Source organism: Sarcophilus harrisii, chromosome 4 (assembly GCF_902635505.1).
Source record: "Sarcophilus harrisii chromosome 4, mSarHar1.11, whole genome shotgun sequence".
NCBI lineage: Eukaryota > Metazoa > Chordata > Mammalia > Dasyuromorphia > Dasyuridae > Sarcophilus > Sarcophilus harrisii.
The window spans coordinates 384,715,444-384,737,403 of NC_045429.1; the positions used below are offsets into that span (position 1 = coordinate 384,715,444).

General features: G+C 35.8%; 1 protein-coding gene across 1 annotated transcript; it reads right to left on the bottom strand.

Annotated features, from left to right (window-relative positions):
• Positions 1-238: 238 nt before the first annotated feature.
• Positions 239-21,948, bottom strand: TFB2M (transcription factor B2, mitochondrial). Its single transcript, XM_003767772.4, has 8 exons — positions 21,500-21,948; positions 12,962-13,050; positions 10,410-10,560; positions 9,103-9,251; positions 7,998-8,084; positions 6,491-6,550; positions 4,963-5,114; positions 239-1,062 (listed from the first exon to the last, which is right to left on the bottom strand). The coding sequence occupies exons 1-8, from the start codon at positions 21,798-21,800 to the stop codon at positions 876-878; spliced, it is 1,176 nt and encodes a 391-aa protein (XP_003767820.1). The 5' UTR covers positions 21,801-21,948; the 3' UTR covers positions 239-875.
• Between the last annotated feature and the right edge of the window lie 12 nt (positions 21,949-21,960).

Here is a 21,960-nt window from a genome sequence, read left to right on the forward strand (position 1 = left end):
GTAACAATATACTATATTATGATAAATGGCATCCTAGACCCTTGACCTGTGATGATCATATTAGTGTCACAAACATCTTATCTTACCCTATGAACAAAATCTTATCAATTATTCATTCCTTCATCTCACTGACAGGATGAAGCAAATGAATTTTAAAAGAAAATACAAAAAAGAATGTTGTGATACTTTATAATTTACATTTCTTTATTAAAATATACATATATGTAATACAACATTTTAACAAATGTATATATTATGTCATTGAAGTATTTAGATTAAAAAATTTAGGCTTTGTAAGAATAACACAAAACCCATTAGGAAAGAAATTCCGATTAAAAAAAAAAGCTTAAATAAAATATTTTTAAATTTTATTTTTCAGGTCTTGCAACCATAACTTTACAAACCTGAAAAGTAAAACTTGCAATTAATTGGGTCAATCTTATTTGCTTTTTAAGACTGATGAAATGTAACCAGCAGTAAATCCATGTAAAAGTATAATTCTTAAATGTATTCAATTTAAAATGTTGAATAGGGCTAGAATTTAACCTAAATAAATTTCCCTTTGATAGTTGATACAATTTACTAAGCAGTTAAGTAATAGTGAAGAATTTTGCAAAACAAAAAACAAACCGTTAATTTTCAGGTCATCAAATCAGTAGTTAAATGAAAATTTTATTTACACATTTTATATATTTAACAGCACCAACTGTTAAAAAAAAAATCAGCATGAATTTTCAGCCAATTTATCCTCTGACTTTGTAAAACAAAACCATTTATTCCCAGTTAAAAGGACGCAAATTTTCCTAACCCATTCCTTTTTAATTTGCATCATAATTTCTGAAAGTAACTTCTCCAATTAACAAAATCCTTGTGACTTAAGGGCTAGCTAGAGTTGCATTTTGTATATAATGATCATATATCCATTTTTGGGTAAAAGTTTCAGAACACTCCAAAGCTTCAAAAAGATGTTTAAACTCTTCTGGGTACAAACTGCCTATAAGTTCATGGTTCTGTTTGTTTAGTTGTTGAAGTAAAGCTTCTGGATCACATACACTCCATGAGCTGCAAAATATATAAACAGGTTTATTTCATTCTTTTAATTATCATTTCTAACATTTCTAAAATTCTGAGAAGTTCTCATAAAATATTGCACATACTCTTCTAGAACTAGCTTGGCTAAATATGAAGGCACTCATCACTAGCTAGTTGGCCAAGTGCATTTTTTGCTAAGGGAGACAAAAATAAAAATGGTCCTCAAAAACTGTGCAGCCCCTTTATACAGTGATAGTGGCTGAAGGCATTATCACACATAATTTTTAGACTACTAAATAAACATTCACTCAGCAGTGAGATATTTGTCCATTAATGAATTACTCTATTGCTGGAGGAATTGAATCTCCTGGATACTGACATCATCACTACAAATCAAACATGAAAACATAAAGAAAACACATCTAAATGGAAGGAAGACTTAGGGATTTTCTTTTGAGAGGTCAATAGAGAAGCTGAAAGAATCTGGGTTCACTGTATGGCAAAATATTGTATGTTAATCTAAAGCATCATGCCTATATAGCATTGATATTTTCTTAAAGGTCAGGAAGACTTTAGATATGACAAATGCCAAATAATATAAACATAAAATGAAACTGATGCTCTCTCAATAGACAAATTAACAAATATTTATTTAGCATTTACTATGTGCTAAACAATGGCAATACTAAAAATGCCAAAAAGTTAGACCCTGCCCTCTAGGAGACTGTATTATAAAGTGGAAAACAAAATAAAAACAACCAAGATAGAAAGACATCTGAGAAAGAAAGGCATTAAGAATTAGGACCAAGAGACGTTACCTAGAACACAGTTTTTTAAATTGTGCATTGCGAATTCATATGGGGTCTTGCAACTCAATATGGGGGTAGTGAAATTATGGTTTATTATCAGCAAATGTTTGAATTGTATTCCTACTTTACATACCAATATACCCAGGGTTACATAAAAATTTGAGTGAAAAGAGGTCATGAGTGGAAATTTTTAAGAAGTCCTGTCCTAGAATATGTGGTGTTTGAGCTGATTTTTAAAGAAAATCCAGGAAAGCAAGATTTATTAAACATAAAATGACTGCTTGGCAAGGTAAGCATCCTCAGCTATGGCAAACCATTCATAGAACTAATTATCTTTTCCCCCCAAATTCACTTCTTTTCTGAAATTCCCTGTTCCTATCAAAGAAGCTGCCACCTTTCTATTCTAGTCACCAAATTCAAAAGCCCCACATATCATCTCACCTAATAGATCTTGCTGCTTCTATCTTCACAACAAATTTTACAACTACCTGTTTCTCACCACATATACAGCCATTTCCCCTATTCAAGACCTCACTATATCTTGTCTAAACTTGGAATAGCCTTTCTCATTGATCTCCCTTGTCTCAAATCAATCCTGCACAACTACCAAAGGAATATTCCCAAAGTGCAGCTCTGATCATTTCCTACTTCCCAATAAACACCAAGGTTCTCTATTATCTTTAGGTTCAAATGTAGATTTCCTTATTTGTCATTCAAAGCTCTTCACACAACTTGGCTGCAATTTACTTTACTAGCCCTGTTGACACATCACTTCCTTTCATACACACCAAAATCCAGCCAAACTGGCTTTCTTATTGTTCTTCATAAATGACAACTTGCCTCTTAAATCCAAGGTTTTGCATTGGCTCTCTCCCTTTCCCATAATGCTCTGCCCCCCTCACCTTTGCCTGCCTCTTAGTTTCTGTCTTCCTTCAAGACTCAGCTCTTATAGGAACCGTTTCTTGTCCTCCCCCGCCCCATTCTATAGACTTTTGCTTTTAGAGTCCCTTCCATTTACTCTGGATGTACCTAGTACACACATGCATGTCTCCCTTATTAGAATGTTAAGTTCCTTGAGGGTAAGAGCTGTCTCTTTGTACCATAGCGCATAATAGTGCTCATACCTAGTAAGCACTTGACTCCACCAAATTACATAATCACTATTTTGTCCATTAACTCTCTGTCTTCTCCAAGAAAATATAAGCCCCTGAAGGGCAGGGACTTTGATCCTCTGAACTTCACTTTGGTCTTTGTAGCTCCAGCACTGATAAATCTGCAAGTAGCCAGGCTCCATTAACTAGAATGCTAAAGCTCTGGCCTAATCCATCTTTGTTTTCTATACTTTCTCTAGGTGTAGTATCAAAGTCTAATATAATTCTGGCACATAATAGATACTTAAATGTTTGGGGGGGGTTTTGTGTTTTTTTTTCTTTTTTTTTTTTTTTTTTGACTAACTACTTGGAGCAATTTATTAACATTTCTTTAAATTCAGATCAATACGTTTTTAACAGTAACTACCTGTGTAAGTAAAGGCTTACTTAAATTAAACTTCTTTGTCCTTGTTGAGTACACATTATCCATCATTGGTTTTTTCCCCCTCACTTTTATTTTCTCTTTTTTTCTGATCTTATCTTCACTACTATGCATTATATTTGAAAGGAAATATACTTTGAAACCACATTTAGATTCAGAAAATACTCTTACCCACACATTTAAAAATCTACCTTCATGTTTTTTTCCAAAATGATATGAGAACATATCCTCTCAATAAGCCACACAAAATACTACCTTTGGAAATTGTCCTCAACTTTTTCTTCTCTACTTTCCTGTTATGAACATTCTTTTAATCAACATCACAGTTCCCTTTCATAGATGTTTATAATTCTATAATATTTAAAACTTTTTCTCTTAAGTTTGCATCTTAGTTTTATCTCAACCCTAACAGCATCTAGTTTTATACATAGTATTTCATATTTTTACAATCTCTAGTTTTGACTCACAACAAATAATTCACCAGGCAACCAGAAACTTGCTTCCAGAAATGTGGTGTATTTTTTTTTTTTCACCAAAAACTGCTAAAATTTTTCATATTTCAAAAGATGTAAATAACAGTCTCTCTAATATGGCACTGAATGAGATAAACTAATAAGGTATACTTTAATGAATAATAATAGAAAACTTGTATTACCTACGTCACATGTTGTTACGAGGATCAAAATGAGACTATATAGGATATCAGAAAAAGCTATTAGAGCATAAAACTGCACTAAGACTTTTGGAATAATTTGTAGATATAAAGCATTTGCCAAATATAAAGTGCTACACAAGTACCACATAATTATTGTTCAACTAGTTCTTTCTATCTTTCTATCCCCAAAAAGTTGGGCATGTAAAGGGACTATTTTAAATATGTATATGTATTTAAGAGAAAGCAGGAAAAAGATGAATAAAATGATACAGTTTACATTTGTAATTTCCTTTGGAACTTCAGATTCATGTAACTTTTTGGCCTAAGATTGTGAAAGCAGGGAGCTACCTCAGTGGTCACTCTTTGCCTGTTTCTATGGATATTGAATTGGGGTTTACAATTTTACATCCTCAGCTTAGTGATGATAGAGTGGGAATAGATAATGAAGTAGAAGAGGAAAAGCAACTAGTTTGTAGGATATATAAAAGATGGTGCTCATTTTCTCCATATTAGTGAGAAGAGTCATAGATGTAAAACTTCTAGAAACCATTGACTCAATTACACTAAGGAGAAAATGAGACCTCAGAGAAGTTATATAACTTTCATATGATCATTAGGTCTCTGCATCAGAATTCAAATTCAGGTATTCTTGATTCCAACTCCAATTACTATGCTCCTAACAAACAACAGGCTATTTCTTTTATTTGACTTAGTAGGTCAAATTTAATTAACTCCTGATGACTGACTCAAAAATGGGATTTAATTTACTATTTCAGAGAAGTGGGAAAAAAAATTGAAAGATATGTATGATTGAAGGGGAGGAGAAAATAAGGATACAGTGCCTCATTCTAAGCTAATCAAATATACAAAATCAATTCTGGAATATTAGTGAAATATCAATTCTCAAATGAACTCACCCTTTTTAATACTTACCTAAACATATCAATTAATTTAGATTTGCTCTTGTTAAGACATTGTTTAACCATGCATATAAAATTATATGAGTTTACAGGTGTTAAATTATCTGTAAATAAATTTCTTCGAGGAGTTAATCGAATAAAATACAGATGCTTATTTTCCAATTCCTGGAGAGAATAAAGTTTAAAAAAAAAAAAAAAAGAAAAGGAAGAAAAATTTAGATGAAAAATATTGCTAGGACAAGAACCAGACCCTGTTTTAATTTAACTAAGATTCTGGGTCAGAGGTGGAGGGAGGAGAGTAAGAGCCAGAACGTTAGGTTGACATCATCTCTCTGCCACCAATTGTCTGGGTGAATCTGGGCTAATCACTTCACTTCAGGGCACCTTGGTGTCCTAAGACCAAACAAGATGGCCTATGATAATCTATAATATGATTCTTAAATTGTACTAATGTTGTTTTAAAAAAAAAAAAAATCAGTAATATCTTAGGATGATGTAAATGCAAAAAGAAATTCAGTATCCTCTCTCTTGACCAGTTTTATAGGTTTTAAATCATCCAAATATAAGCTAACTTGCATGATTTATATTAACAAATATTAAAATAAAAATTAAGATTATGACTGAAATATCAGAAATTTCTACTGACTTCAAGCCAAAGAACATCAAAAGCACTTTTAAATCTAAAAGGTCAGGGACAAAAAGATAAAATTTAATCTTTAAATTGAGTTGACAAGTCTGTACAAAGTAATCTTTATGACCTATTTAACACTAAGAAATGTGGAAGTCAGCTAAAATAAAGAGTTCAACATCCTTTAAGGAATCTTTTCATTTATACTGTAGTAGTCATTATGATTCTCTTAGTTCTTCCAAATTAACTGAGGATTGTAGATATTCTATTATTTCACTCCAGATAATTTCATAGAAATGTAAACATTACTTTTCACAAGTCACATTATTCAAATTTAAAAATATAATATTTTCATAATTTCTCAGATATGACTGTTTCAAATATTAAAAAGTTTTCATTTTCAATGCACTAACATTTTAAGTATTCCTGATGAAATACAAAAAATGCCCAAAAATTTCTATCTTTATCAAAACAAAAGTAAATTAAAAACATTTTTTCACATCAAAAAAATTATAGGGAATACACACTTTTTGAAGTAAAGTGTTTTTTCTATATAGCTATCATTTCTTGTTCATTTTTTTTCTCTTTTGTATAGTAATGTTTTTTTTTAATAGCTTTTTATTTACAAAACATATGCATGAGTAATTTTTCAACATTAGCCCTTACAAAACCTTCCATTTCAACTTTTCCCTTGCTTCCCCTCCAACTCCCTCCCCTAGATGGCAGGTAGTCTAATACATGTTAAATATGTTAAAGTATATGTTAAATCCAATATATGTATACATGTTTATACAGTTATCTTTATAGCTATCATTTCTTAATGATTCTTCCAATCCTCTCCCAACAAATATTCCCCTGTAACAAAGTAGTTAAACAAGACAAATTAACACACTAATCATGTCATGCTTCTTACCTTGTTCTTTAGTGATACCAGTGATCCATTTTTGAAGGTTACAAAAGATGATAAAGGCTCCTTGGGAAAACAAAGAAACAAATCCCACAAACTGTTTTAATGCCATTTCCACCAAAACAATTTATTTCTGCCTTATAGCTATGTTACCTATATTGGGTTATTATTAATACAGCATATTTTTAAAATAAGATTTTAAAACATGAATTGCAATTTTTTAGGGTATAGGTAATGACTTCATTCTTCTGTATTACCAGCCATAGAAGTCCTTAAGTTCATTCTACTCCTGGATTTCTCACACTGAGACTATGCTCCACCCCTGTGTCTCTGACTGGCTGGTTATTCTAGAAAAGGAAGATATCCAGGTCATTCATGTCCTCATTCTCGATCCTGGATCTGACTCTTTTCCTATAGTTCTACCTCTTCAGAAAGTTTGCTTTTAAATAATGTTCTCTCCCATTAAAATGTGAGCTCCTTAAGGGATGTATATATTCCTAAAGCTTGGTATATTACCTAGAACTCAGTAAGCATATAATAAATGAAACTTTAATTTTATAGATAATGATCTCTTCAAAAAAAAGATCATACAAAATGAAAACAAAAAAAAACACAACTTCCACTTATATAGTTTTTACCTTTTATGTATAAATCCAACTTCTCTATTTAGTCCAACACAGAAAGAGAGACACTATAGAGAGGAATGCTCAGGAATCATTGCTAAGGGGTTCAGGGAAGAAAATCTAGCAAAGGAGACCAATAAGGGGATGCTCCTATAAGGAGCAGTCAGAAATGTATAAGGGGAAAAAAAAAAAGTCATTAAAAAAAAAAATTGGAGAGGAGTTAAATTTAGGAGACCATGGTAAACAGTATCAAGAGCTTGGTCAATAGGGATCAAATTCCAGAAGAATGTTTAGTCAAGTCAATAAGCATTCATTAAGCATTTAATAAGCACATACTTTGTGCCAAGCACTATGCTAATGAAAAAAATAATAAAAAAGGCAAAAAATCCTTGTTTTCAAGGAGTTTGCAGTCTAAGGGGGGTAGACAACATGAAATCAACTGTGAAAAACAAATTTTATGCAGAATAAATTGGAGATAATCTCAGAGGGAAAAGTGGATCTGGAAAGGCTTCTTATAAAAGGTGAATTTTAGCTAAAACTTGCAGGAGGATGGGAAACTAGGAATCGAAGATGAGGAGAAAAGAACTGCCATTGTGGAGTATCTTGTGTAAAGAACAGCAGATAATGGAGGTCAAGAAGAATAAGACCTAAGAAAAAAGATACTAGCAATTAAGCTAGCAATTAAGAAATCACTCTTAAATTGGAAGACGGAAGATTCAGTTGGTAAGGCCAGAAGTCAGATTGCAAAAGACTGAGAATCGAGAGGAAAAAAGTAGAGACAGAGGCTATAGATAGCTTTTTCTTGGAGTTCTGATGTAAGGAAAAGGTAACGCACAGGATGTTAGTTAGAGGTAAGAGCAGTATTTAACAATAAGAACAATTTTACTCACCATATGCAAAAGCTTTATCTCACAAGCTGTTTGCCAGAGAACACTTATGGGTTGATAATATTTTTCACCTGGCTTTGAAGTGATTTTCTGACCAAAAAATATAATTATAAATTACATATTATTAAAATCCTTCACAGTCATTTAACATTCAAATCTGACACTATTCTATCTAAAAGTAAAAGCTATGAATCTAAATTAACAAAAATGTTAATATCCATTATTTCACTGGGCTTTGTCTCTGACTTAACTCCTAAAAAACCTATATGATGTATTAAACCTTTTTTTTTTTTTTAAAGTTTGGTTGGTTGGTTGATTTTTTTGCTGAGGCAATTGGGGTTAAATGATTTGCCCAGGGTCACACAGCTAGGAAGTATTAAGTATCTGAGGCCAAATTTGAACTCAGGTCCTCCTGACTTCAGGGCTGGTGTTCTATCCACTGCACCACTTATCTGCCCCATGTATTAAACTTTAACCTTTAAGCAAAACAGATTTCCTTTAAACTATTTTAAAATTACTTTCATTATAGCATGGTATGAGAAAAATCTCACAATAAAGATAAAATGATAATTGTTACATAATCAATACATTCTCAAGTATTTATTAAGTGTCTCCCAATGTACTCCCCATTTTCAGCTTCCTTTTGTGTGTTGTCTTCCCCCCAAGAGATTGTAAGCTCCTTGAGGGTATGGTCTATCTTTCTACTTGTATGTGCAGTCACAGTGCTTAGCATAGCAGCTGATATATAGTAGGCACATAATAAATGCCGATTGATTGATTTATGTCTTTAAAGCACACAAATGTGACCAGTCCGGAAATATAAATATCAATACTATTAATAGTTCTACTTATATAGTGCTTTTAAGGTTTGCAAAGTGTTTTAAATATATTATGTCATTTGGTCTTCACAATACTTGTAAATGCTATCACCATTCCCACTTTTCAGAAAAGGAAACTAAGTTACAGAAAGATTAAATGACGTTCAGAATATCATTAATTTAGTAAGCATCTGAAGGAAAATTCAAACAAGCCAAAGTCTTCCTGATTTTAAGAAACTCAATAAAGAACTGTTACCAGAATAGTTAGCAGTTGATTTTTAGTAACATACCTTGTATTCTTTTTCACTAATAAACATATTTAATTCTACCCGTCCATAGTTATATATGGAACTACAAGAATAAAGGTCATATAATAATTTCCAAAGTACACTTCTTTCGTTTTTAGTTGGGAGGAATCCAACTATCTTTACAGGAACATCTGTTATGAAAATATGCAAGAATATGTAAGTAAAAATTCTGCACATTTTTTTCTCTGTAACAGAATTGTAAAAGATTAATAAATTAACAAACAAATCAGTCTTCAGAAAATCCTACATACTTGACTTCAGAAAATTAAATCCTAACTTCTTAGAGTTTCTCTCTTTAATACAGAAAGACTACGTTCAAATTAATAATCTGATGTACAAATATCTTGAATATGCTTCTCTTCTCTCTTCTTACTTCCCTCAACATCAGCACTTTACTACCAAATGTCAAGATTACCTTCTAATTAGTTTTCTTCCCTCCCTTTTCACCTTCCCTATCCACTAGCCACCTATAAATCATTTACATTGTTGCCATATAAATATAATTATGATTCTCCTATTAACAATCCTTCAATGGTTCCCTTTTACTACTAAAGAAAATTTGTCACCTTTTATTGTTGTTTAGTTATTTTTCAATCATATCCAACTCTTCATGACCCCTTTTGAGTATTCTTGACAAAAATACTGGAGCAGTTTGCTATTTCCTTCTCCAACTCATTTTAAAGATGAGAAAATTGAGACAAATAGGGTGAGGTAACTTGCCCAGGGTTCACATAGCTCTAAGTGCCTGAAACCACATCTGAACTCATATCTTTCTGATTCCAAACTCTATGCTCTATTCACTGTGCCAATTAGCTGCAGTGGATAGTGAAGTGATAAGTGGCTATCATTTATCTTTATGTCCTTGGTCAACATTCTTTCCAGATAAATCTCATGCTACTCTCTTCCCAATATGGTATATTCTACTCAAACTTTACTTTTATACCCATGTTTCTGCTCACTCTGGAATGCTACCTCCCTGCCATTCCTCTGTTTTCCATCCTAAATCATCCCTCTTTACTGGCTAAAATCCTATTTAATGATTAGAGCCTAGTTCCCATTTTGTATTTCTCATTTTGTAATGTATTTGTTGTATTCCTTTCTTCAATACCAAGAAGAATGCTCTTTATATAGTAACAGAGAAATTCTTGTTGAAGCTGAATATTCAGATATCTAGAATACTTCTATATTAAAGTGAAAACATTTGTTGTCTGTTTCATTCACATTCACAAGCATGCTAATACATAAACCTATTAGCAAAATTTTGGGGTTTTTTAACAAATAAAATTTACCTGCTGCCCATGGAACTTCGTTTATTCCCAAATTCTTGAAAAGCGTTTCAGTAAACATAACAGGTGGTGATAATGTTCTATTATTGGGATCTCGAAGGAAGAAGTCACAGTAGATTACTTCTAGTTGTCCATCTAGACAGTTTTTTAGGGTCTAGAATAAAAAGTAAAAATTTTAAAATCTTTATAAACTCTGTAGAATATTCTACCTTAGAATTATTTATGTAGTTTTACTGAGGTAACATAACATTGTGATTAAAGGCTACCTTAGATTATGCAGTTCTCAGTTCTGGCACTGACACATACTAGTTGTGGGGCCACCAACAAATCTCAGGTCAACTCTATATGGTTCCAACTTATAAACAAGTGGTCAATTCCTACCAGTGAAGAGAATTTCCATGTTGGGAGTTCAACACACCAATAAAAACATAGTTCTAGACTAGAACATGGACATTTATAAGTTCTAATTAAATCAGGATAATGGAGAGATACAGAAAATAGGAAAAGTTGTTCCTAGGATCACACATGTAGTAAACTTGAGCTTCCTGACTTGACCAAGTTCAATATTCCACAGTTCCCTTCCAGCTGTATTACATTTTGAACTTCAGCTGCAATCCTTCCTAGGAATACAGCTTTCTTAGCCTCGATCATTTTTCTAATGTAGCAACCCACTTCTCCCTTCTTCTATTGTTGAGTTCCTCTCAGAGCCTCCATTCTGGGCAGGGACCCAAAATAGCCAACCTTCATTCCCCTCTCAACTGTGCTTCTAGAGAGACCCTATGCTGGCTACCTTCATAACCCACCTTCAATTTCCTTTTATAGATTGTCTTCCTCCATTAGAATGCAAGCTCCTTTAGGGTAGCCACTCTTTTTTAAATTTTTTGGCTCATAATAGTAAACTCAAACACAGGGCCTAGCACACGGTAAATGTTTAATAAATGCTTGTTGCCTGATACCTTATATGAAGCTTTCTCTTAGCCAATGCTAAGCTATAGAACAACAAAGGTTTAATTTTAAATAAACTATGAACCAAAGTTCTAGTTCCATCAATACATTTATAATTACTTGGCAAGCTTCTAGCCCTGTTTATTGTGCTGAGCTCTGCATCACCAATTTCTTTCTGGATATTTCAAACTTAAAATGTCCAAAAAAAAAATTCATTCATTCTTTCCCCAAACCTGAACCTCTTCTAACCTCCCTACTACTGTTAATAGTACCACCACCTCCCCAGGCACTCAGGCTTGCAACCTGGGTCCATCCTACACTCCTCACTCTCCCTCTTTCCACAGGGTCAAACCACTAGCAAATCTTGCCTTTTCTACTTTCACCACATCCCCTACATACAAAGGCATCTGGGAGCAGAGGACAGAAGGCCTGAAGTTAGGAATCTCGAGTTCAAATCTGGCTTCAGACACTAGACTTTTCAGAAGCTACTCAGACAGTGTGAACCTGGCTAAGTCCTCTCACCTCCATTGGCCTCAATTGTAAAATGGGAATGATAATAGGACCTACCTTGCAGGGTTATTGGGACATGAGATAAATTTGTAAAAGTGCTCTCAGTATAATACCTAGCACAATAGGATATCAATGCTTATTCCCTTCCCTTCCTCTACTCCTTCCACCCACCCTCATCCTACCCTCTCAGAGAGAGATTTAACCATTTTAGAGGTAGTTAGTAGCATAGAAAATAGCTGGGCCTAGAATCAGAGAGATCTGAGTTTAAATTCAGCCTCAGACTTTTACTAATTGGGTGAGCCAGAACAAGTCACTTAATCTCTATTTACTTCAGGTTTCTCAACTGTATAATGGGAATAATAATAGCACTTACCTCACAAAGTTATTGTGAGGATCAAATGACAACATTTGTAAGAAGCAACTAGCACAACACCTGGCGTGTAGTAGGTACTATATAAATGCTTATTTCCTTTCTTTCCCCCTTCTCAGGGACATACAGTTTGCAAAAGTCTAAGGCTGGAAATAAGATTTATTAAGTGTTTACTATCTACCAGGTATTGTGCTAAAATACTATCAGTAAAAAGAATGAGAAATACACATTTCCTAAAGACATCTTGTTTTTTAAATTGTACAGCAAGAGTGATTTTTTCTGTTGAATAAAAGAGAGATGCAATATAAACACACACACACACAGACACACAGACACACACATATATATAATATGTATCTATGTATAGACAAAGAATTAATAGAAGATAATCAAAGAGGATAGGCACTAGCTGAGGAGGAGACTAGAAAGTCGTCTTGCAGAAGGTTTGAGCTAAGTCTGGATACATAAAGATAAGGAAGGGGAGTATTCTAGGCAGGCTTAGGGAATAACCAAGGGAAAGGCAAGAACTCAGGATATGGAGCATCATGTAAAAGGAAGAAGAACACCAGTCTTCTAACGTCCCATGCAGTAGACTTTCTTAGAAGGAACTTTTTAACAAACTAATGAGAAGTAAAATGAACCACAAGTACTTAGTTCGACTTTCCTAGACCCGGGAAAATTAACCTTTTTTGTACACACAAATTTCTTTTAAGAAACTAAAATTATGTACCGTTAAATATTGAAGAAAAGTCAAGTCACTTTCAAGTGCAACCACTTGTAAACCAGCATTGAGTAATGCAGAAGTAATCATTCCAGGCCCTAGGATGTGAAAAGAAAATTTGTTATTTTGGGGAACAACAGCATAATATTCAATTTAGGAAATGCTATATTCCAATCAATCAGTAAACATGCACTTATTACCTGCCTAATATATACCAGGCACTAGAATTGTACTAGAAAAGTGAGCAATTTAAAATATAAATACTGAAATAAAAGTCCTCAACTTTATTTAAAAAATAAAGGTTTTACAATAATTAAAAAAAATTTTTTTTTTTTGATGAATCAAAACTTTTTCTTTTAATTTGTTTAAAGTACTAACACGCTAAAACTGACCTTTGATAGTCAAAACTGACTTTTGCTATCAGGTAAAGCACTCTAAAGGAGCATGCTACACTGACTCACTAGCTATAAGCCTGAGCAAGTCACTAATCCACACATTCAGTTTCTTCAGTAGTATGGCGACAATCTGTTTCCACAAGTTTAATGATGATCTCCACATCCAGCCTTACTATTTCTCGTGAGCTTCAGTCCTGTATAAATACCTGCCAATTAGACATTTCAAACTGGATTAAACTCAACATGTCCAAAAGAAAATTCATTATCTTTCCTCACAAAATCTGTTTTCAATTTTTTTTAAATTTCTGTTGAGAATACTATCATTCTTCAAACCATACAGATTTGCAACTTCAATATCATCAAATCCTCATTCTCACCAATCCTATACATCTAATGACCTGACAAATCTTGTCCCTTCTACTTCCACAGAAATTATCATACATTTCCCTCTTTATTCAGTAACACTACTGCTACCCTGTTTCAGATCCTAATCATCCCTTTCCTGGTCTATTGCAATGGTCTCTTTCCCTTCACTCCACTTTAAGCAATCTCATACTAGTTAGTACAATGTTTTTCCTAAAGCATGATTCTGACCATTATCCCCCTACTTAATAAACTTGAGAACTTTCTTATTATTTCTAGGGATCCACTATCAAAGTGTTCTGTTTCAAATTTAAAGTCCTTCACAATCTAGCATCAACCTATTTTACACAATAATTTCCTTCATATATCCATATGTATATGGCCAACTAATCTGGCTTTTTTGCTGTTCCTTCCAGAGCACTCCATCTTGTTTCACTGTCCTTGCATTGGCTTTCTCTGTCTAGAATGAACTATCTTTCTCATAACCTAGGTTCTTCCAAGGTTCAACTCAAATACCACCTTCAAGATGGTCCCGATTCTCCAGATATTCCTGCCTTTCTCCCAAAAATGTACTGATTCTCATCTTGTCTTGCTGACATTTGGACACATACATATACATTTGAAAACACACATACAGATATATGTATGTTTGTGTGCATTCAAATAAATGAGAGCCATTTGGACATACTGCCCTTGTCCCAGACTGGTCATAACCTAGCAAAGTGATAGACAAGAAATGATTTTTGACTGTTTTTTTTTTTTAATCACAGCAATTTAGAACCACTGTACTTTCAATTTAAATCTTAAATTTCTAAGTCTTTTTGTCACACTAAGGTAAGAAAAGAGCTAATGAAATTTTTAAATCCCATGGATAATGGAATGAATCATACCTGAACTAGGATAAGATACTAATATGATTACTATTTATTAAATTAATACATAATTATTGTCTTAAACAATAACTGATACATAGCATGTTTGTGTTTTGGCAAAGGGGATTGTCATCCTTGGAACCAGAAAGATCTTCAAGTCTTGCGTCTAAAATATAAAGACTTTGTGAACCTGGGCAAGTCACTTAACCTTAGTGTTCCAGGCAAATCTCTATTCTAAAACAAGAGTTCTAAATCTGGGCATTCTGAACCCACATCTAATATCCAACAGGCCCACAGGTAGATTTCAAGGTATATGTACCTGGATAGGGGAAAATCATATGTTTACCCTGACTGGTTTCTATTGTATTCCTATATATTAGTGCATTTAACACATTCTGAGAAGGGTTTCACCAATTTGCCCTTATCTAAGACTAAAAGATACTGACCTGTTATTGGTAGAAGCACTATCCTCATCTCAGCCCATGATCTTAGACAAAGCGCTTTGCTTCACTTAGCCTCAGTTTCCCCACCTTGGAAATGAGCTATTTGATCTCTAAGGCAGACAGGTAGCACAATGCCTGAGCACTGGGTCTGAAGTGAGGAGACCTAAATTCAAATCTGGCCCCATATTATTACCTGTGTGACTCTGGGCAAATAATTTAGCCTCTCTGCCTCAATTTTTTCAATGGTAAAATGGGGATAATAGTAATACCTGCTCAGGGTTGTTGTGGTGATTAAATGAGATGGTTTTAAAGAGCTTAGCACAGGGCCTGGCAAATAGCAGATACCATATAAATGCTTATTTCTTCTTTACTCTCTGCCACCTCTATGATCGCTCAGTATTTCTGGATTAAGAGAGATCATGTTATTTGCAAGCCAGGAAGGTCTCAGACAATCACTAATCGCTGGACCATAGGCAAATAACGGTCTGAACCTGAGGCTTATCAGGTTGTGAGGCTCAAAGGAGACAAGGTATAAAAACTACTTTAGAGAAAAGCAGATGGATTTCATCAGCATACACGAGGAAGGCTAAAATGAGGGCCATGCCTCTACCAATAACAGATCAGTACCTTTTAGTCTTATAGAGCAAGGTGGGTGAAACCTTCTTAAATCACGTTAAATGCACTAATACATAGGAATAAAATGCACTATTGATGCAGTAGGTAGAGAAAGGGTAAAGAAGAGTCAAAAGGACCCAAGTTCAAATCCAACCTGACCCAGTACACTTACGAGTTGTGTGACCCTGAGTATGTCACTTCACCCTATTACTTTGAACAAAACAAAATTCCTTACTTCAAATACAGTATTCTAGCTTCTGTTTCACCTATAGTTGCTTCCATTCCACTTCAGTCATACATATAAGACACAAGTGTTTCACTTCCATGTACTTTGTACTTTTATATTTCTTGTGGCTGAGTATAATCTTTTATCTCCATTTTTTCCTCTACAACTTATTCTTCCTCCTAAATTTAATCTTTGCCTTCACCACAACTTTCAATCCCTCCATGCCTCAGTATTACTTGAAGCCATCACCCTTGCTCTGGTTATACTTTCGAGCTTTTCCAATTGTTGACCCTTGGTAAGCCAGTTCAACTCAGAACTTATCTCCTATTCTTGAATTCCTTGACCCCTTGTCTTCTTTATAATTCTGCTTTCTCCTACCCTAACTCTGTATTATTTCCAGCATCTGCAGGTTTCCCTATTTGTAAACCGCTCAACAGTAATGGCGGGAATTTAAAAATCCTGCTGACTTAGTCCTTATAAATTTATACTGTCAAACTTAACTGGGCTCCACTACACAAAGGAACCCCACTATTCCTCCCTATTTGATTCTCTGTCCCTCTCACCATGTGGCTACTCCAAACCTATTCATTCTCTCTGCATCTAAGAATACTTTCAGACTTCATCTTCTTGGCTGAGGACTTCATCTCATGCCTTCATCAAAAATATTAAGGTCATTCTAAACAAACTACATTTTCTCTTCTCGTTTTACATAAATCTGACATTATCCCTTACTATCTTCTCCATTACTCCAATCTTTGCAAAGACTAATACCTCTACATGCATCCCTGATCTCATCTCTTCCTATTTTGCCTAGCAGACTATCCTCACCATCATACCCACTCTCTCTAAATCTTCAATCTCTTCTTATTTACTAGCTCCTTACTGTTTTCTTCAGTGGACAAAGGAATACCCTTAGTGCAGGTGTTCTGCCTAAAGGAATGTAAACTTTGATTGCTGAAGCCTTGCAAGACATCTTTGGTTTAAGGCTAGATTTCTTTCTTAAGGACCATACTTTAAAACAGATTCTTATAGATTGATCAACAATTAGTTCCACTATGCTCAAAAAGTTATCAAACTGTGCATACCCTTTGATCCAGCAGTGTTTCTACTGGGCTTATCCCCCAAAGAGATACTAAAGAAGGGAAAGGAACCTGTATGTGCCAAAATGTTTGTGGCAGCCCTGTTTGTAGTGGCTAGAAGCTGGAAAATGAATGGATGCCCATCAATTGGAGAATGGTTGAGTAAATTGTGGTATATGAATGTTATGGAATATTATTGTTCTGTAAGAAATGACTAGCAGGATGAATACAGAGAGGATTGGGGAGACTTACATGAACTGATACTGAGCGAAATGAGCAGAACCAGGAGATCATTATATACCTCAACAACGATACTGTATGAGGATGTATTCTGATGGAAGTGGATTTCTTCGACAAAGAGAAGATCTAACTCAGTTTCAATTGATCAAGGATGGACAGAAGCAGCCAAACCCAAAGAAAGAACACTAGGAAATGAATGTAAACTGCTTGCATTTTTGTTTTTCTTGCTGGGTTATTTATACCTTCTGAATCCAATTCTCCCTGAGCAACAAGAGAACTGTTCAGTTCTGCACACATATATTGTATCTAAGATATATTGTAACCTATTTAACAAGACTGCTTGCCACCTGGGGGAGGGGGTGGAGGGAGGGAGGGAGGGGAAAAATCGGAACAGAAGTGAGAGCAAGGGATAATGGATTCTGTCAATAAAAAGTTATTTAAAAAAACAAACAAACAAACAAACAAAAAAAAAAACAATTAGTTCCAGGTCAAGTCCTGTTTGATCATTGTTTGGGCCCTGGTTGGCTTAGAGTGAATGTAAATAGCAATTGTTTCTGTTTTGGGCCAGAAAATCTGAGAGTCTCCCTTTTCCAGATTGAATTTTTTTGGACTAGTTAAAAGAGACTATTCCTTGCCTACTTTACCTTTCTTAATGACTAGAATGGAAGGTTGCCTTAGTCCTAAGACCTGTTAAAATCTTGGCTTAAAAAGGCCAAAAAGATCTCCCACTGAATTCAGGTCCATCTCCAGTGATTCTAATTATCTTGCAACTGGAGGAGATGGCTCCTGATGGCTCTGGAGGTGAAAGTGAGGCAGGTGACCCTGCACAGCTCTATGTCACTTAAATCCAATTCACGTGAATTTCATGTCATCGCCTCTCTTGAAGTCATGTTCCTCTTAAAGAATGAAGGACAAACAACAATCTCTGGGTATAGAGCTGCCCCAATGGGGACCCAACTAGAACTGGTCAGTTGGGAAACTCCTTCCTTCCTTCCTCCCTCCCTCTCTCTCCTTTCCCTCCTCTGTCCATATAGGGTTATCATACCCTTACCTGCAAATGCTCTTAAAAACTTTTTTTTTTTTTGAGGGGGGGGGGGAGTGAAAAAGGGTGGGAATCAGGGAACCTTCCCAAGATATTTTGGGGATCTACTGACTAGATTTCTTTCTCAAGGGTTGGATCTTAAACCCAAATCACTGTTTCATTGATTGGCCAACAACAGATCCAGGGCAATCCCCAATAGGTCCTGATGGGGACCCAATATGGGTCCTGATTGACTCAGAGTAAAAGTAAATAGCAATCATTTCAGTTTAGGCCAAAATCCTTGAGGATCTTCCCCCTCCCATATTTATTTATGTGTTTGGGTTTTGGATTTTTTTTTGGACTAGGTAAAAGAACTGAAAATTCTTTTCAATTGCTACCTAGCCCTAATCACTAAATGGGTATGACAAATGAGACTAGTTAAAGACTTTAGTTTAAAAAAGGCCTTAGTCTCTCACTGTAATAGGACCATCTGTAGTCATCCGGATCTATTTCTTGCCAAAGAACCCAGGTAGCTCAGGGAGAAAAAGAGGCTAGTGATCTTGCATAGCTCTTCCTTACTTAAATCCAATTCACTTGTGTGTCATGAAATCACCTTCCTGATGTCAGGATTCTCTTTGAGAACAAAAAAAAGAAGCTGTTTACAAATCTCTGCATATATAAAAACAAACAAAAACCCAACCCACAAAAGATCCAATTAAACTGGTTCAATATTCCTTCTCTTCTAATCCCCTTGAAAAATACTCTACATGGCAAAGCCTTGTGTTCCACCTTTCCTCCATCCCTTCCCCTGGATGGCAAGTAATCCAAAAAAAAAAAGAAGAAGAAGAAAAATACTCTACAATCAATTTATGTCTCTACTTTCTGGATCCTCTCTTCTAAATCTTCTACAAACTGGCTCTTGGCCTAATTCAATGAAAATGCTCTCTTCAGTTACCAAAGAATGCTTGTAATTGCCAACTCTAAATGTCCTCTTCTCATTCCTCATCTTTCTTGACCTTTCTTGTAGCATTGGACACTGATAACTATCTTTCTGAATACTCTCTCTGCTCTGAGTTTTTATGATTGTTCTCTCCTGGCTTTCCCACCAGTCAGACATTTATTTTTCTTAATCTCCCTTCATATCACACACACTAACTACAGATAAGACCCAACACTGCCCTGGATCCTCTTCTGTTTTCTCAAAATACTTTCTCATTTAGGGATGTCATCAGGTCTCATGGGTTCAATTATTATCTCTATGAAGACTACACATATCTATTTAGCAAACCCTAGTCCTCTTTTGAGCTACACTGCAGCATTCCTTGACTGCAGGGGCATTTCAAATTGGATATTACATAGACATCTTAAAATAACCAAGACCAAAACAACTCACTAACTTTCTCCAGACAACAAAGATGGTATGCCATCTTTCTAGTAGGAAACCAAGTTCACGTGCTCATTCTCATAGTGAATTTCCTCTCCCATTAGTTGCCAGATCATTTAATAATTATTTTTTCTAAATATCTCTTCCATGCATTTTATTATCCCTACTCTGATTGTTATCACTCTAATTCAACCTCTCAAAAGCTCTCCGTGGGAGTATCCTCGTTGGTCTCCTAGCCTCAAGTCTCTTCCCAAATACTGTCTTCTCAACTGCACAAGTAATTTTTCTAAAGTGTAGACCTGACCATGTCATTGCACTGTGAACACTCTGCCTTCCCTCCCAAAACTTCAAGGTCTCCTTATAACCTCTAGTTCCCTCCACAAACCAGTTGTAGTCTAGTCATACTGGCTCCCTAGCTGTTCTGCATATAACACTCTTTCTTAGTATTGTGCCTTTGCCCTGGCTATTCCCATGAGTGGAATATTTTTCTCTCCTCAACTCTTAGCATTCTAGTCTTCCTTTAAGATTCTGGTTAAATCATCTACTGGTCATCCTGCCCTCTGGGGGAGGGAGTGGGGGAGAGGGGAAAAATTGGAACAAGAGGTTTGGCAATTGTCAATGCTGTAAAGTTACCCATACATATAACCTGTAAATAAAAGGGTATTAAATTAAAATTAAATTTAAAAAATTTAAAAAAAAATTAAAAAAAAGAAAAAAAAGAAAGAAAAAAAATTAATGCAGGCAAAAAAAAAAAAAAAAGATTCTAGTTAAATGCCATCTTCTCCTGAGGGCTTTCTCCAAGGTTTCCTTCCTTACTTATACTACTTGTGTGTCATGAAATCACCTTCCTGATGTCAGGATCCTCTTTGAGAACAAAAAAAAGAAGCTGTTTACAAATCTCTGCATACATAAAAACAAATAAACAAAAACCCAACCCACAAAAGATCCAATTAAACTGGTTCAATATTCCTTCTCTTCTAATCCCCTTGAAAACTACTTACTTATACTATGTTTCTATGAGTATAAGATCCTCCAGAACAGGAACTATTTTTGCTTTTTCTTCGTATTTTCATTGCTTATAAGTGCTTGTCATTGATTGCACTATATATATATATATATATATATATATATATATCCAAGAAAAGTTAGAGATTAAAGACTTTATCTTGTCTTCAGAGAGCACAGTGAAATGGAAAAAAGCATTATATTTAAGAATCAAAAGAGCTTAGTTTGATTCTTGCTAGGCCCCTTACTATACCTGTGTTCCTGGATAAAACACTTAACTTCTCTCTGCTCAGTTTCCTCCCCAGAAAAGCGAAAGGGGGTTACTTTCAGCTCTAAATCTATGACCCTATGATTTGTCTACACTGCTCTATCCTCATCAAGTTCACTGAGGAGGAACCAGATACCTCTATGAGCTAGCAAATCAATCACACACCTGGATTCTTTAGAAGAAAAATAGCAACAAAAAAAGTAGCAGATCAAAACTAACAAAAGGACACTTATTTCAGTAAATTACTAGCATTTACTCAAGCTTTGTGTGCCAAACGAAATGGGAGTGGGGTTGGGAATATGTATAGAGGCAGGGAAGTGTTGCTGTGGGCAGGGTATCAGAAATTCGACTTTAGATACTTAATAATTTCTAGCTGTACGACCTGAGATAAGTCACAAAAGAAAAAGACTCGAGAGGCAGTAAAAAGCGCCGAGGGTATTCTCAACTAGTCTAACAGGGGCAGGGCCTCCCCCCGCTCAGTACAACGGGTCGGTCACACGGGAAGGACTCCGGACCAAAACCTGAACTCGGGAAGCCTAGCGCCCGGGGGCGCACAGGCACTCTCGGGTTCCGGTCTCTCGCCCCGCAGCGGCAGCCTCACTTCCCTCCTCGCCCCGCAGCGGCAGCCTCACGCACCGGGATTGCACTCGAGGACCCGCGGGCAGGCTCCAGGAGGCCCTGCCTGCAGCAGCTGCACCACGGTGTTCGCCACTTCCGCGTTGCCCGGGAAAAGCCTCTGCCATTTCCTGCTCTTCGAAGACGGCCCCGACTTCCCAACTTTGGGTAAGGATCGCAGTTCCACGCACGACTGGGACAGGCCCCGGTGAGGCCGCGTCAGGAACCCCGCGCCCGTCTCCCAGCGGCAGTGGCGAAAGCAGGCTCCGACCACTGTCGCCAGCGACAACCGCACGGGAAGCGCCGTCACCGACCCCCACATCTTCTCCTCCTCAGGGTCTGCCTGTCGGAGCCAGGGCTGGGGCCGGAGCCGGGGCCGGAGCCCGGGCCGCGGCCGGGGATGAAGCCGGGCCCACAAACACCAACTTCATTCAACTAGCCGCACGCGTACGACCTTTCTGACAGTGCGCGAAGCGGAAGTA